At 38.9% G+C, this 17463-nt stretch overlaps 1 protein-coding gene across 1 annotated transcript; it reads left to right on the top strand.

Annotated features, from left to right (window-relative positions):
• The first annotated feature begins 16692 nt into the window (after positions 1 to 16692).
• Positions 16693 to 17163, top strand: LOC149188092 (uncharacterized). The gene has a single exon (XM_089409866.1). It carries the CDS (start codon positions 16693 to 16695, stop codon positions 17161 to 17163), a length of 471 nt encoding a protein of 156 aa, XP_089265992.1.
• Positions 17164 to 17463: the final 300 nt, after the last annotated feature.

Here is a 17463-nt window from a genome sequence, read left to right as displayed (position 1 = left end):
CAGGTATTGGGGCGGTCTTAATGCAGGAAGGGCGACCTTTGGCCGTCACAAGCCAACAACTAAGTGGGAAGAATCTGGGCCAATCTACTTACGAGAAGGAAATGATGGCCATCTTACATGCAGTAGAGACCTGACGACCTTACTTATTGGGGCGACATTTCCAAATTCGCACAGACCATCACAGTCTTAAATATTTTTTTGGAGCAACGCCTATCCTCCCCACAACAAAATAAATGGCTCGCCAAAATGCTGGGATATGATTATGAGATCATTTACAAGAAAGGGCAAGACAATAGTGTAGCAGATGTATTATCTCGCCAATTTGAGGAGAAAAGTACTCTGCTAGCAATTTCCCTCCCAATTGCAGAATGGATTGAAGAGGCTCGCAGGGAATGGTTTCCACATCCTGGGCTCTCCCAACTCATTTCTCAATTGCAGGTAGATCCAAATTCCACCAAGGGCTACTCGTGGTAGGATGAGATTCTTTGCTACAGGGACAGAGTCGTAATATCACCAACATCCTCCCTCAAAAGTCACATTTTGGCAGAATTGCACTCATCCCCCATTGCAAGACATTCAGGCTTTCAGAAGACGTATGCTCGCACCAGAAGATCATTTTTTTGGACAGGCATGAAAAAGGACATCCTTACTTTCGTAGCAGAATGCGATGTCTGTCAACGCCACAAAGGGGAGACCGTCAACACACCAGACACATTACAACCGTTGCCCATCCCGGCATCAATTTGGACGGAGGTTTCTATGGATTTCATTACAGGTCTTCCAAAGTCGGGAAACAAGTCAGTCATCTTGGTGGTTGTGGACAGACTTTCGAAGTATGCTCATTTCTGTGCCCTACCTCACCTGTTTACACCGACTTTGGTCGCTCAATCTTTCATGGATCAGATATTCAAATTGCATGGCATGCCCACTTCTATTGTGTCCAATCACGACCCGATCTTCACCAGTAATTTTTGGCAGGAACTCTTCAGGTTACAAGGCACTCAACTAAAACTCAGTACTTCCTATCATCCGCAAAAGAATGGTCAAACTGAAGCCGTCAACAAATGTCTAGAAACCTACCTTAGGTGTTTCACTTCAGAAAAGCAACATCTTTGGGTACAATGGTTACCTCTGGCTGAATGGTGGTATAACACCAACTATCATGCCACCACCAAAATGACTCCCTATGAAGCAGTATATGGTCAACTCCCTCCTTCCCCTACTTCTTATATCAAGGGGTGCTCAAAGGTACAAGCAGTGGATCAACTCCTACAACACCGCACAACCATGCTCGCCCATCTTAGAGAGAATCTTCATCAAGCTCAAAACCGCATGAAGCAACAGGTAGACCAGCATCGCTCAGAGCGCCAATTTCAAGAAGGGGCTCAGGTATTTTTGAGGCTGTAACCATATAAACAAACATCACTCAAAGACAAGGGCTGTCAGAAACTATCTCCAAAATTCTGCGGACCATATCAAGTGCTTCAGCGCATTGGAGAAGTGGCTTACAAGTTGGCTTTGCCACCTACTGCAAAAATCCATCCAGTTTTCCATGTCTCATGCCTCAAGAAAGTGATTGGGAACAATTGCAGAATTCAAACCAGTCTACTTGAATTGGACGAAGAAGGGTCAATCTGGCTCCAACCTGAACAGGTCCTAGACACACGACACAGGCACCTGCGGGGCCGCATGATTAGGGAAGTCCTCATCAAGTGGAAAGACACCTCTTCGGAAGATGCAACTTGGGAACCAGCCACTATTCTTTAGCAGTTTCCGCAGTTTCAGCCTTGAGGACAAGGCTAGTCTTAAGGGGGAGGGCATGTTAGGGTCCCACCCTAACCCCCTTATTTATGTAATGGGATCGAGTCATATTCAAGAGTCAATAAAGCCCATATTAATAATTGTAAGTGGTTAACCCACAATTAATGACGGGACCATAGTTAGTTGCAAATGGGCCGTAGTATTAGATAGATGGTATTAATAAAACCCATGGTATTGATCCTTGGTATTGCATGTATGAGTCATATATAAAGGATAGAAACTCCCTGCGAGGAGCATTGTGTCTTATTTTTGTATCGAGCTCTGCTCTATTGGAGGTTTCCCCCTCGAAGAGGCCAGTGAACATTTCTTTCTAAATAATAAAATATTTCCTGTTGTCTCTCACTATTCTATGTTCTAGGTATCTTTCTTCGCATATTCTATATTTGGGTATCTTTTTGTAGGTTAAGAGCATAACAAAGGTGACCTCGGTCCTGCTAAAACATTGGTTGCCACTATTTGATCATGATAAAGAGAAATTGGGGGGGGGACCAATATGGGTTAGAATACCAGGATTACCTCTTCAATTTTGGTCGGAGGATGTCTTCAAGTGTATTGGGGACGATTTGGGGTATACTTAGATCATGACAAATCATACATAGAATCGGGGAATGTTGCCATAACCAGAATATTAGTACACTTGGACACCAGAAAAGGACTTGTGGAAAGCCTTCATTTGCAATACCATGGGTTCATCAGATGAAAGATCCTGGATTGTGAGGGGGTTCCATTTCACTGCATAAGGTGCCATGAAGTTGGAAATTTATAGAAGGATCGCCCGCTGATCACATCTACAAACAATGAGTCTACCAAGAGACAAGTGACTACGGGCATGCAAACTCAAACGAATTTTGGATCCGCCCTTGAACAAAATGAATCCACAAAACCTCCGAGGAGATAGAGGGACACTCGGAAGACTCCTCAGCAACCACTTACTTGGCCACCTTCAGCAAGGGCCACAAGATCACACTCTTCTAGATCTGGTCTAATACCGGGTATTAGACTCTCATCCTCTCCTCCCATATCATCTCATGTTTTTAATTTGGTATGTGCCAATTTATCTCTAGTTGCATCTGGTTATGTTTTATCTACATGCAATTTAAGCCCCATCACTTGCCATGTTGCATCATCCCCTCCTACCGGCCATGTTCCTGATCCAACCACTATGGAGGGCACTCCCTACTCTCATACTATTAGGGTTGAATCATCGTGTTATACTCCTATACCAATAGGTGTCATATTTCATGATTGACTTGATGAGCTCTGTAATATGTTCATCCCTTTCCTTGTTGTAAAGGTTTTCCATATTATCAAAAAATCAAAAATGTAAAAAATTGTAAAGAGGGTATGCCCTAAAAGAAAAATCAAAAGGTGAAAAGAATAAAATGGTCAAAAAATGAAAGAAATGAACCCCAAATAAAGAAAGACCAGGAAAGTGTGCAAGTTAAAAATGCCACTACTTTTTTTTTTGTAAATAAAGCATTGTGTGCAGCTTGTTAATTTATACCACAATTGATGAATGGCCACATAGCTCAATCTTGGCTAGTTCATGTTTGAATTCCCTGTTTTAGAGATAGAGAATAAAATTTGACCAAACTGTTTAATCTTGGTAGATAAATAGATAGGTAGAGAAGCAAAGGAGCTCAACAGTTTAATCTGAGCCCTTGGATGTAATAAGTGCAGACTTAGGTAGGCTTGCCATGCAAAGAAAAAAAAAGTTGATGAGGGTTTGCTAGTCCAAGTGCACCCAAGCAAAGGGAAGAAAAAATGCTAGGCCAAAGTAGGCAGGGTAGGTAGACTGGTGTTGCGGAATGATACTTGTGATAGATTTTTGTCTCTAAAAATGTGTTAACTTTCACTTCTATCACTAGTGCAAAGGCGGACATTGCGCTTGAAGCAGATCAAACAAGGCAAGGTTGAATAACTAACTCCCCTTCATAAGTTTTTCCTAATCATTCACTAACTCCCCCAAAGGTATTAAGATCTGCTTAATATCACTCACAAGCCACTCCTTCCATTTCATAAACATTGCCTAAGTAAAACCCTATTTTACTTAGGAAAATCCATAAAAACCCTTTTTTAGCTCTAGCCTAAGTTTAACTACCAAAGTTAAATTATTTTTATAACTTAGCGCTTATTTTCAATTCATTTTTTCATATTAACGTTTAACTTTTATTATATAAATCCCATGTAAATTAATATCCTTCCCCGTATTATGTAAATATGTAAAAAACCCCAAAAATATTAATATCCCTCCCTCGGTCGAATACGACCATATCACTGATTAACAGGGATTAATAAGTTTATCTGGAACTTGTTAATAGCCTTCACCGCGCGCTCAAAGGGTTAATAAACCACCTGGGTTAATTAATAACCACCCCGTGGACCAATAAAAACATGCCCAAAACTATTAAAATCGTTTGAAAAACACATCGGCCCCGCAAGTTAACCTCCCGCCAAGTTCAAAGCCCGTCCACCGTTGGATCTTCGCCTATGCATCTGACGATCGATAATCAATATCATGCCACACTTCATCGCCGTTTTTTAACTCACGGGGACCGACGATTTTGGCACCAGTACTTTGCCACGCGTTGCGCTCCCAGCATGATCGCTTGCCTCCGTCCGAAACCGCCTAGCCCCAAAAGCGGTGCGGGAAAAACCACTTACCACCATCCTCTGCTGACGTCACCCTTCTACTGTCATCACCCGCCACGTCATCTACTCCCATACTCCCGCTGACGTCATCCGTACTGCTTATGTTATCTGTCCTTCAAATCATAAATTCCCGCCAAAACTTCATTTTGTCAAGAAAAGGGGTAAAATCGTCATTTTGGCATTTTTTTTACATAATCGCGCTCTCGTGAAAAAACTGTCTGCTCCAGTTTCCGCCACATAGTTAAAGAGTATCAGTTCAACATTAAAGTGTATCAGATCAGCGATAAAGATGTCAGAGCATAATTAAAAGCAGCAGAGAAGAAGTAAAGAGGGGCAGATCAAAATTAAAGAGCACAGTTAAGACAGGCAGCCGGCGCAGAGTTACTACAGAAGACAGTTGCTAGCCAAATTAAAGAGCCTGCCTCCAGCACAACACCAGTTTACCCTTTTCCTATCATAGAGACTAGTTGTTTCTATTTTTGTAAACTCTTATTAGTTAAACCTAGATATTATCTCACAGCTGTTATGAGATATTTGTTGTATAAATACCCCCTCCATTAGAGTATTGAGGTGGATTGTGGATTCCTGAACTTTGCTGTAAAACTGATTTTGGAATAAAGAGTTGTTGGAATCAACTGTTGTTTGGCCTACTGGATGAAGAATTGAAGCAAAGGACTTGTCAGAGACTTCTTGAATCAACCACTGGATCAATAAGTCCTCTATATCTTGTGTTTTACAGTTTTCCTTAGTTTATTATATCATCTGTGTTTCATAAATCTGAATGATAAAGAAAAGGTTAATTTCATAATATGCTTGACTGCACTTTGTTTTCAGTCTTTATTATTCTCTGTGTTTTCTTTAGAATTTGGATAAGCAGTGAACTCTTAATTGCTCATGTTTTCTGATTCTTTCATATTGATTATTTGGTAAAGAATACTTAACCGCTCCTTATCAGTAATCATCCAATTTTCCTCTTTAAATAGGTTGAAGGATTCTTAACTGCCCTTCACCCCATTTAAGCCCATTCCATCTGTTTCAAGTCTCTATTTGTTCCTTGTTTGACTACCTTGCCCTGTGAAGCCATCCTCTGTTAAGAAACCAAATCCAGAAAGCCTTTTCCTTTGACTCCATCATGCCCAATGGACTGAACTATTCTGTCTTACCTCTCTGTTATATCGAATCTCACCACCCAAACTCAAACAAAACCCTTGAACTTCATAACTAGCCTAATACCTTTAAAAAACAAAGATAAATCATAAAAAGAGAGCTCTCTCTGGATACAGATTGGCTAGATTCTGTATCTAAAAGATTGGTCTGTGGTTACCTCGGCATCCTTCCCTTTCTTACAAATTTTGGGAAAACCTGAGTGATAACATCATTGGCGACTCCACTAAGGACCTGAATAATTGTTTGTTTCTACTGTTAACAGTATAAACTACAGACGGAGCCTGAAGTTAGCCAGGTAGCCTTTGAAATGTTTTTGCTTTGCAATTGCAGAAGTAAATGAATGCTACTTCAGTCTATCTCCGGTCTAGCTTATAGATTGGACAGTTGGTTTCAAATACTTGATCAATTCCTTTTTTCAAAAAATCTTTAGGAAAGTTTAAAACTCCCACATCTAAAAACTCCTAGAAGAGACTGTTAAAGTTGTATTGTCAAATCTATTTTCAAGAAAAAACCAAAAACACACCTAGAAACTGGCTTCAGAAAGGATTCATTACACCAGATCAAATCCTGATCCTAATCCCCCACCTGTGTTTGAAAATCCTAATCTGATTCCTAGGATTCTTAGAAGACAAGGGAGCCAAGAAAATTCTGCTAGTTCTCGGCCTCTATACAGATCAAGATCCTGTCCTGTGAAGTGGATCTACCTTGAGGACAAGCCTTTTGATGAGTATTTTGAAAACTCTTTATTTGAGACCTTTTCAGAATCTGGGTTAACCCACACAGTTCAAAATCCAATATTCATAGAAAATTTGCAGATTGAAGTCATTACTTCGCACCTTGACAGACATTTGTAGAACTCCATTCAATCTGAGCTTACCTCTGAAAGAACACAAAACCTTTATGTGATTACTATAGCTTCTCCAAGTTCACCATCAGCACCTCAAGCCACCCTTTCCACTCCACCATCTACAACACACATTCCCATTGTTATCCCTACTCCTCTAGTTGTCACATCTATTTCTGCAACCATGGCAAACCGATATACTCCCCTGCACTTACTTGCCAATCCAGGGGCTCTGCCCCAAGACTATCAAAGTAAAATCCCTTCTTTTTAAGGTACTAGCACTTACAAAGCTCAACAACATACCAATAAAATGATCGACTATTTTGAAAAATATGAGTTCGATGATGATGATGTTAGAATTAAAGTATTTGTTCAAAGTTTAACCGGAGATGTTAGAACCTGGTTTAGAGCCCTCCCTGCAAACAATATCAATGACCCACAAGCTCTTTATCAGAATTTCATGAACAGATGGGAAAAGAAGAAAGATCCTCTCCACATTTTATCAGAGTATGAGAACCTAAGAAGAGGCACACAAGAAACTGTCGAAGATTACTGTACCAGATTCAATAATGTCTACAATTCTATTCCTCAAAATCTCAGACCTCCTCCAGATTTGGCCTTGATCAAATTCCCTGATGCATTTGATTCTGATATGGCATACCAACTTAGGGAAAGAGCTCCTCGAAACTTAGAAGAGATGCAGAGTATAGCTGTCAGTGTGGAGGCCAACCTGATATCTAAATGATCTAGAGCCAGAGCTGAAAGGAGGACACCTTTCAAAGAAGAACCTTCTACCTTTGAACAGAAATTAGATGTTATTATTAAAGGAATGGATAGACTTGGAGATAGAGTAGAAACAATTGAGAGAAAATCCCCTTGGGATGGTCAACCAAGAAACACTGGGAGAAATCCAAATTTCAGGAAGAACCAAAATCCTAACACTGGAAAGACAGGGCCTGACCAAAATATTAGGCCCCCATTTCAAGAAAATTATGCTGAAGCCTCAACATCTGATGAACCAACAGAAGACACTCAAATTAATCTGATGGGACTCAACAATGAACAACAAGTTTTCTTGACCCAAGAGGATCAAGAAGCTCACATCCTTAAACAATTCCAAACTCAGTCAGGTGAATCATTTGACTTTAGGGAGGGATATGATACAGCCATTTATGAAGTCCACAAACAATACAATTTTAGGAGCAGAAGAATAGATGTCCCTGAAACCAGTAAATAGAAAGATACCAAGCATCCCAACAAAGGTAAGATCAATATCCCCCTGTACATATCCTCGCTAGAACAGATCCTATCCCTAATAAACCAATTGTTGAAGATGTATCAGATAATCAACCACTTGACAGACAACCTTCCACTGCTATCCCTTCTAAAGGAAAAGTAGGAGAGCCTCTAGAACTCGATTTGGAAACAACTTCAACCCATAATCCCATTCCTGAAGAGGAGAGAAACACAGAAAATCTAGCTGTCCGAAATACAAGAACTCAGAACGAAAAACCTTTCAATCTTGAGACAGAAGTAGGCAAACTAAAGATAGATGTTCCATTATCAGAACTAGCTAAACATGATGTCTACAGAATTCAAATCAGCAGATCACTCAAAATTTATGTCAACGAAGATTTAGTAAATGTTTTTTATGACCAGCCTGAATTGATATTTGGCCCTGGAGTAAATAGAAAAATAGTAGAGGGGGAAGTTCCTCCTTTCTATGTACGTTTAAACATACATGATAAAATACTCCATAATGCCATGTTTGATTCTGGTGCTTCTCATAACTTGATGCCTAAATCTGTAATGGAGAGACTAGACCTTGACATCACCAGGCCATATAAGGACCTTTTCTCTTTTGATTCAAGTCAGGTCAAATGTTTGGGTTTAATCAAAGACTTATGTGTGTCACTAGTCCAATATCTTTCCAAAACCATCTTAATGGACATAGTAGTAGCTGATATTCCACCAAAGTATGGCATGTTATTATCTAGATATTGGGGTGCAAAGCTTCAAGGATCTCTACAGTTAGACATGTCTTACACTACTATTTCAGTGTTTGGTCAACCTAAGAGACTATACAGAGAAACCTTAATGAAGTATGTAGTAAGTAGTCAAGAGAAACCTCAAAATTTCCCTATCTACTCAATACATTCAGATATGGATTCTTTTATCCTTTACAATGCTGAAATTGATCCCCCACATGAAATAAAACTTCTAGCAGATGAAACAGAAAAAATTGCAAATGAAAGGTCTAGTGTCCAAATCCAAGAAATTTCTGAAAATCATGAAACATCAGATAAACCAGAAGAAACAAAAAAAACAAATCTCCCTATTGAACAAACCCCTGAAACTCCAGATACTAATTATGAACATGAAATCCTTTGGTACTTAGAATTTGATGGTTCTGTGAACAAATTAGGAGTTGGAGCAGGAGTCTGGGTGCACAATCTTGAAAACAATCATGCTGAAGGTCATGCCTACAGGTTAAACTTTAGATGCACTAATAATATGGCTGAATATGAAGCTCTATTGCTAGGTCTTAAACTGGTCAAGAAATTGGGAGCAACTAGAGTGTCAGTCCTAGGAGATTCTGATTTAATCATTCAACAGATAAAAGGGAAGTTCTTAACAAATGATCCCAGATTAAGAGAGTACAGAGGAACAGCTATAGAGATCCTCAATACATTTCTAGAAACTCAGCTTGCCAAAATCCCGAGAAAACATAACTTGCAAGCTCATAGCCTAGAAATGTTTGCCAGCACCTGTAAATTACCATTTGAACCAAATCATCAATTCACAGCTGAAATTAGACACAGGCCAGCCATACTTGATAATGTGAAGAACTGGCAAGTGTTTGACAGTGATAATCAGATCAACAATTTTTTAACCCTAGAAGAAGAATTTTCTAGCACTAACATAGATGGAGATACAGTTAGTGAGTTTGATCCAACAAATTAAATAGAAACAGACATTTCAACAGAAAATGCAACTCAAATGCTTCATCCAACAAAATTTACCAAAAGGGAAATACAGGATCTTAAAGAAATAGATGATGATGAGATTATTGAAGGAGAATCTGAAATTATCAATTTGAAAGACAATCATTTGCCCAAAGGATTAACTCCTTTGGACAATCTCTTTGATTTCAACGATATTCCAAAGAAACCCCAGATGGAACCTCTAAAAGCGGACATTGAAGAATACAACATAGGAACTGAAGAAAATCCAAAAATGGTAAAATTATCCAAATCTTTGTCCCCTGATCAAAAACTTAAGTATGTTGAATTGATCAAAGAATTCCTGGATGTTTTCGCCTAGAGCTATAAAGACCTGAAATCATATGACACATCTGTAATTCAACATACAATACCCATGAAGGAAAATAAAAAACCATTCAAACAAAAGCTCAGAAGAATCAACCCTGTACTACTTCCTTTAATTGAAAAAGAAATCAAACGAATGCATGATGCAGGGATAATCGCTCCAATCAGCTTTTCAGAGTGGGTGTTTAATTTAGTGCCTACCAGGAAGAAAACATGAGAAATCAGATTATGTGTTGATTTAAGAAATGTAAACAAGGTTTCTTTGAAAGACAATTACCCTTTACCTAAGATGGATCATATTTTACAAAGAGTAGTAGGTGCTTCTAGGATGTCACTTTTGGATGGGTTTTTAGGTTATAATCAGATTCTGGTTCATCCTGATGACCAGGAAAAGACTGCATTTACAACACCATGGGGAACATTCAAATATGTTAAAATGCCATTTGGACTTAAGAATGCAAGGGCAACCTTTCAACGAGCAATGGACATAGCTTTCGCAAAATAAATTCACGATTTTCTGGTGATATATCTAGATGACCTCACTGTGTTTTCTAGATCAGATCAACAACATTTAGATCATTTGAGACAAGTATTTTTAAAATGCAGAAAATATGGTATTTCATTAAATCCTAAAAAGTCTTTGTTTGGTCTAGAAGAAGGAAAACTGTTAGGCCATATCATCTCCAAAGATGGCATCATAATTGATCCTGCTAGAATAGAAGCTATTCTGCAAATACCCCACCCCAGAAATGTCAAATAACTTCAAGCTTTCCTAGGAAAGATTAACTTTTTGAGAAGATTCATATCTAATTTGGCTAAATTAATTAGATTTCTAAACAATATGTTAAAAACGGATTCAAAGATTAAATGGACAGTAGAAGCCAAACAAGCATTTGAAGAAATTAAAATGGCTTTGACTAGAACACTAGTCCTCACAAGTCCAAAGTTTGGTAGAGACTTCATAATTTTCTCATTTGCATCAGAACACACTATACCAGCTGTTTTACTGCAAAAAGATTGTCAAGGATGTGAAAAACCCATAGCCTTTTTCAGTAAAGCACTTAGAGATGCACTTCTAAATTACAAAATCATGGAAAAGCAGGCTTTTGCACTTGTGAAAGCTATTCAAGACTTCAGAATCTATATATTGTATTCCCATCTAGTAGCTTATGTACCAAATGTTGTTGTCAAAGACATCCTGACTCGGGATGGAATTGAAGGCAAACGAGGTAAATGGATAGCTAATATATTGGAGTATGATATTGAAATAAAACCTACAAATCTTATAAAAGGACAGGGATTGGCTAAACTCATGACTGAAACAAACTTTCAAGCCCTGGATATTAATGAACTGGATAATGAACAGGAGATGGCGACTCCACAAATCAGCCAGGCCTTCTTAGAATCACCTTGGTATGCTGATGTAACTCATGTATTATTAAACCTACGGGCTCCTTCAGGGTTATCCAGAACAAAGCTGAAAGATGAAAGCTTCAAAATTCTGTATTTTAGATAATGCTCTCTTTTGGAAAATCATGAAGGTATTCTATTGAATTGTTTGATAAAAGAAGAAGCTGACAAGGTTCTCAAAGAGTTTCATGCAGAGGACTGCGGTGGACACCTTTACTGGAAATCAACTGCAGACAAAATCCTAAGGGCTGGATTTTACTGGCCAACCTTATTCGCTGATGTAAAGAAGTTTGTCACTAATTGCCACAAATGCCAAATTTTTGAAGGCAAAAGGAAACTGTTACCCTTACCCTTGAGACCAATTTCCACTGAAAAGCCTTTTCAACAATGGGGTTTGGACTTCATTGGAGAAATACACCCTTTCTCTTCTGGCCAGCATAAATGGATCCTCACTGCCACATACTATTTCACCAAATGGATAGAAGCCATTCCTTCTAGACAATCCAATGATACAGTGATTATAGGATTCTTAGAAACCAACATATTGTCTAGATTTCGCTGTCCTGAAAATATCATAACCGATAATGCTGCTGCCTTCAAGTCCAAGAAAATGATAAATTTCTGTAACAAATACCATATCACTTTAGGCCATTCCACAACCTATTACCCTCAAGGTAATGGTCTAGCTGAATCTTCCAATAAAAGCCTAATTAATATTATTAATAAATTGTTGGAAGAGAACAAGAAAAACTGGCACAAGAAACTTACAAATGCACTATGGGCAGACAGACTTATAACAAAGAGATCTATTGGAACTAGCCCTTATGAGTTAGTTTATGGGATGGAGGTTGTGTTTCCTTCATCTTTACGAATTCCTGTAATGAAATTACTGCAAGAAGCTCAGGTGGAACCCAATGACATTCAAAGGAGAATAAATCAGACCATCCATTTGCAGCAGACCAGAGAAGAAGTACATCGAAGATCCCAAGTATTACAAGAAAAACTCAAGAAAATATTTGATAAAAGGACCAAAGCAGAAGACTTCTACCTTGGAAACAAAGTTCTAAGGTGGGATTCCAAGAGAGAAGACAAATGAAAACATGGGAAGTTTGACTTCCTATGGAAAGGGCCATTTATCATCCAGGCATTGCAAGGGAACAATACTTACTTTCTAAAGAGCTTGGATGGCAGAGAAACAAAAGAAGGACCAGTGAATGGTCGAATGCTGAAACATTACTTTGATCCAGTTTTTTGATGTATTCTGACTCTAACATGTGCATATTGTATCCTTAATAATGTCAAAATTTGGATTGGATCGTAACTTTCTGCATTTGAAGCCTAAAGAGAAGGCCCTAAGCTTCACAAGTGTGTTGTCATATATACAAAAAAGCAACTAGCAAAAGGATATTTTAGAACACAGTAAAAGTTATTCAAAAGGCCATCTGACCTGCTGTTCTTGACTTTCCACCAGGGAAAGCCATCCCCAAGTGGAGCCACTGTTATACTCCAATACCATTAGGTGTCATATTTTATGATTGACTCGATGAGCTCTGTAATATGTTCATCCCTTTCCTTGTTGTAAAGGTTTTCCATATTATCAAAAAATCAAAAATGTAAAAAAATGTAAAGAGGGTATGCCCTAAAAGAAAAATCAAAGGGTGAAAAGAATAAAATGGTCAAAAAAGAGAAAGAAATGAACCCCAAATAAAGAAACCGCTACTTTTTTTTTTTTGTAAATAAAGCATTGTGTGCAGCTTGTTAATTTATGCCACAATTGATGAATGGCCAAATAGCTCAATCTTGGCTAGTTCATGTTTGAATTTCCTATTTTAGAGATAGAGAATAAAATCTAACCAAACCGTTTAATCTTGGCAGATAAATAGATAGGTAGAGAAGCAAAGGAGCTCAACAGTTTAATTTGAGCCCTTGGATGTAATAAGTGCGGACTTAGGTAGGCTTGCCATGCAAAGAAAAGAAAATTTGATGAGGGTTTGCTAGTCCAAGTGCACCCAAGCAAAGGGAAGAAAAAATGTTAGGCCAAAGTAGGCAAGGTAAGTAGATTGGTGTTGTAGAATGATACTTGTGATAGATTTTTGTCTCTAAAAATGTGTTAACTTTCACTTCTATCACTAGTGCAAAGGCAGACATTGCGCTTGAAGCAGCTCAAGCAACGCAAGGTTGAATAACTAACTCCCCCTCATAAGTTTTTCCTAATCATTCACTAACTCCCCCAAAGGTATTAATATCTGCTTAATATAACTCACAATCCACTCCTTCCATTTCATAAACATTGCCTAAGTAAAACCTTATTTTACTTAGGAAAATCCATAAAAAACCCTTTTTTAGCTCTAGCCTAAATTTAACTACAAAAGTTAAATTATTTTTATAACTTAGCGCTTATTTTCAATTCATTTTTTCATATTAACGTTTAACTTTTATTATATAAATCCCATGTAAATTAATACCATTCCCCGTGTTATGTAAATATGTAAAAAACCCCAAAAATATTAATATCCCTCCCCCGGTCGATTACGACCATATCACTGATTAACAGGGATTAATAAGTTTATCTGGAACTTGTTAATAGCCTTCACCGTGCACTCAAAGGGTTAATTAACCACCTGGGTTAATTAATAACCACCCCCCGGACCAATAAAAACACACCCAAAACTATTAAAATCGTTTGAAAAACACATTGGCCCCACAAGTTAACCTCCTGCCAAGCTCAAAGCCCGTCCACCGTTGTATCTCCGCCTATGCATCTGACGGTCGATAATCAATGTTGCGCCACCCTTCATCGCTGTTGTTTAACTCGCGGGGACCAGCAGTTTTGGAGCCCGTACTTTGCCACGCATCGTGCTCCCAGCCTGATCACTTGCCCTCCGCCCGAAACCGCCCAGCCCCAAAAGCGATGCGGGCAAAACTGCTTACCACCATCCTTCGCTGACGTCACCCTTCTGCTGTCGTCACCTGTCACGTTATCTGCCCCCGTACTCCTGCTGATGTCATCCGTACTGCTTACGTCATTCGTCCTTCAAATCATAAATTCCCGCCAAAACTTCATTTTGTCAAAAAAAGGGTAAAATCATCATTTTGGCTATATTTTTTTGCATAATCACGCTCTCGTGAAAAAACTGTCTGCTCCAGTTTCCACCACTACCCGATGAGAAAGGCTTCATCGACGAGCTCCGCAACCTGCCATTCAACCTGCGTAGTGCAGTCTTCCTCTTTAAACGCAGTTTAAACCAAACAGAGGGACTTTCGAGCTTGCAGAAAAAAGAAATAAAGATATACATGGATATTTGCTACCCTAACCAGTGGGCCTTCAGAGACACAAATTGCCAGAGGAAAGATGATCAGAAGACACGTTAGCTGTTTTTTTTTGTTTTACCAGAACACGATGGATAGTGATGAGCAGGAGTCAAAAAATAGTTAAAGAGTATCAGTTCAGCATTAAAGTGTATCGAATCAGCGATAAAGATGTCAGAGCAGAATTAAAAGCAGCAGAGAAGAAGTAAAGAGGGGCAGATCAAAATTAAAGAGCACAGTTAAGACAGGCAGCCGGCGCAGAGTTACTACAGAAGACAGCTGCCAGCCGAATTAAAGAGCCTGCCTCTAGCACAACACCAGTTTACCCTTTTCCTATCATAGAGACTAGCTGTTTCTATTTTTGTAAACTCTTATTAGTTAAACCTAGATATTATCTCACAGCTGTTATGAGATATTTGTTGTACATATTTTGTTGTATAAATACCCCCTCTATTAGAGTATTGAGAAGGATGGTGGATTCCTGAACTTTGCTATAAAACTGATTTTGGAATAAAGAGCTGTTGGAATCAACTGTTGTTTGGCCTACTGGATGAAGAATTGAAGCAGAGGACTTGTCACAGACTTCTTGAATCAACCACTGGATCAATAAGTCCTCTATATCTTGTGTTTTACAGTTTTCCTTAGTTTATTATATCATCTGTGTTTCATAAATCTGAATGATAAAGAAAAGGTTAATTTCAGAATATGCTTGACTGCACTCTATTTTCAGTCTTTATTGTTCTTTGTGTTTTCTTCAAAATTTGGATAAGCAGTGAACTCTTAATTGCTCCTGTTTCCTGATTCTTTCATGTTGATTATTTGGTAAAGAATACTTAACTGCTCCTTATCAGTAATCATCCAATTTCCCTCTTTAAATAGGTTGAAGGATTCTTAACTGCCCTTCACCCCATTTGAGCCCATTCCATCTGTTTCAAGTCTCTATTTGTTCCCTGTTTGACTACCTTGCTCTGTGAAGCCATCCTCTGTTAAGAAACCAAATCCAGAAAGCCTTTTCCTTTGACTCCATCATGCCCAATGGACTGAACTATTCTATCTTACCTCTCTGTTTTATCGAATCTCACCACCCAAACTCAAACAAAACCCTTGAACTTCATAACTAACCTAATACCTTTAAAAAACAAAGCTAAATCATAAAGAGAGAGCCCTCTCTGGATACAGATTGGCTAGATTCTGTATCTAAAAGATTGATCTGTGGTTACCTCGGCATCCTTCCCTTTCTTACAACTTTTGGGAAAACCTGAGTGATAACACATCAGACAAGAAATCTTATCATGAATATAATCTCATATCTCTCACTCACCCCAAGCCTCAACCTACCTTTGGCCTGGGTGACAACCCCCCCAAAACCTTAGAAAATCCCCAGGCGAAGACAATCGTACATATCCAAAGCCATCCATCAGGCTAGGATAGAGGTGGCACAAGGAAACCCTGAATTGGTTACGTCATGAAGTGTCTATCCTTCAACTGTTGGGGTTTGGCTAACCCTGACAAAAAATTGGCCCTGAGGAGACTATTTGATTATGAAAGGTTAGATGTAATATACCTTCAAGAGACCCTAGGTGATGGAGCAGTGATCAACACTCTTCTGGCATCTATTTTACCTGGATGGACCTTTCATACCCTTGATATGAGAGGACAGTCGGGAGGATGTGGAATTGGCTTCAACAACAAAAATATTAAGATTGAAAACATTTGGGGATGTGAAGGAGTTTTGGGAGCTGACATCATTTCTGTTGAACTTGACACCCCACTTTGCTTGATCAATATTTATGGGCCCTGTCACAAACACGTAGGTTTCTGGGATAATTTGATGGCTTCATCATTCATGAATAAGGATAATATTATCATTGGCGAAGATCTGAACTTCTCACTAGGACATGTTGAATCATGGGGATCACACGCATAGCCTAACCCCCTGTCTGAATATTTTAGCACCTATTGGACTCACATAGTCTCCTGAAAATAGACATGCCCAAAATTCAGCCCACTTGACGCAATAGGAGGATTGGGGATGATGTACTTGCCCGAAGACTGGACCGATTTATCATTAAAGTTCAGCTGGTGGAACGATTGGACAAAATAAGACAATGGGTGGGATTTGGGGATATATATGATCACTCCCCTATTTTCTTCGAAGTCATGAACTCTAACTGTAATCCAAATACTCCTTTCAAATTCAACTCTGCATGGCTTGAGGATACTGAATTACATAAAATTGTTAAGGAATCATGGATCCAATGCAGCCAAGATTCCAACTCCTCATTGACCGCAGTCATATCAAACAATCTATCTCGGATCAAGCACAGGACCATTGTATGGGCAAAGGAAAAAAAGAAAAGAGATGAAGCTACTCGACTGGAGATTGAAGCTGAACTTGCTATGCTGGTGGACTCTGGAAATTTAGGATTTCAACCCATTGAACGAAAAAATAAACTAATAAGAATGGAAGCAGAAAATGTTAAACTCTTAATACAGAAAGAGGAAGCATGGAGATTAAAGAGAAGAGCCATTTGGCTTCAAGTAGGGGATGATAATACTAAGTTCTTCCAGCAATGTGCCAGAGGGAGAAAATTAGCCTACTATTTGGAAATTAAGGGATCAAAATGGTAGGGAGGCCAACACATTCAGTCAGCTTGCGGACATGGGCATTAGAAACTTCTCTCAATTGTTCAAAGCTCCACGAGAAGCAACCATAACAGAAGTGCTCCGCATCGCCAAGAAAATGCATCATTTTATGAATGATGATGATGTGGAAAACTTGAACAAACCGGTCACGCTGGGGAAATTGAAGTTGTCTTGAAGTGGTTCAAAAAAGACAAAAGTCCCAGACCATGTGGATGTCCTTCTTTGACTCAATAGATAAGGATCTCCTACTGGAAATTGAGGAATGCAGACTATCCAGGAAGATGT

The sequence above is a fragment of the Pinus tabuliformis genome, chromosome 3_1 (assembly GCF_031772625.1).
Source record: "Pinus tabuliformis cultivar Carrire ecotype Pingquan chromosome 3_1, CPIR1, whole genome shotgun sequence".
Lineage (NCBI taxonomy): Eukaryota > Viridiplantae > Streptophyta > Pinopsida > Pinales > Pinaceae > Pinus > Pinus tabuliformis.
The sequence above is the reverse complement of the archived record's forward strand: the minus strand, read 5'-3'. Positions and strand labels throughout refer to the sequence as shown.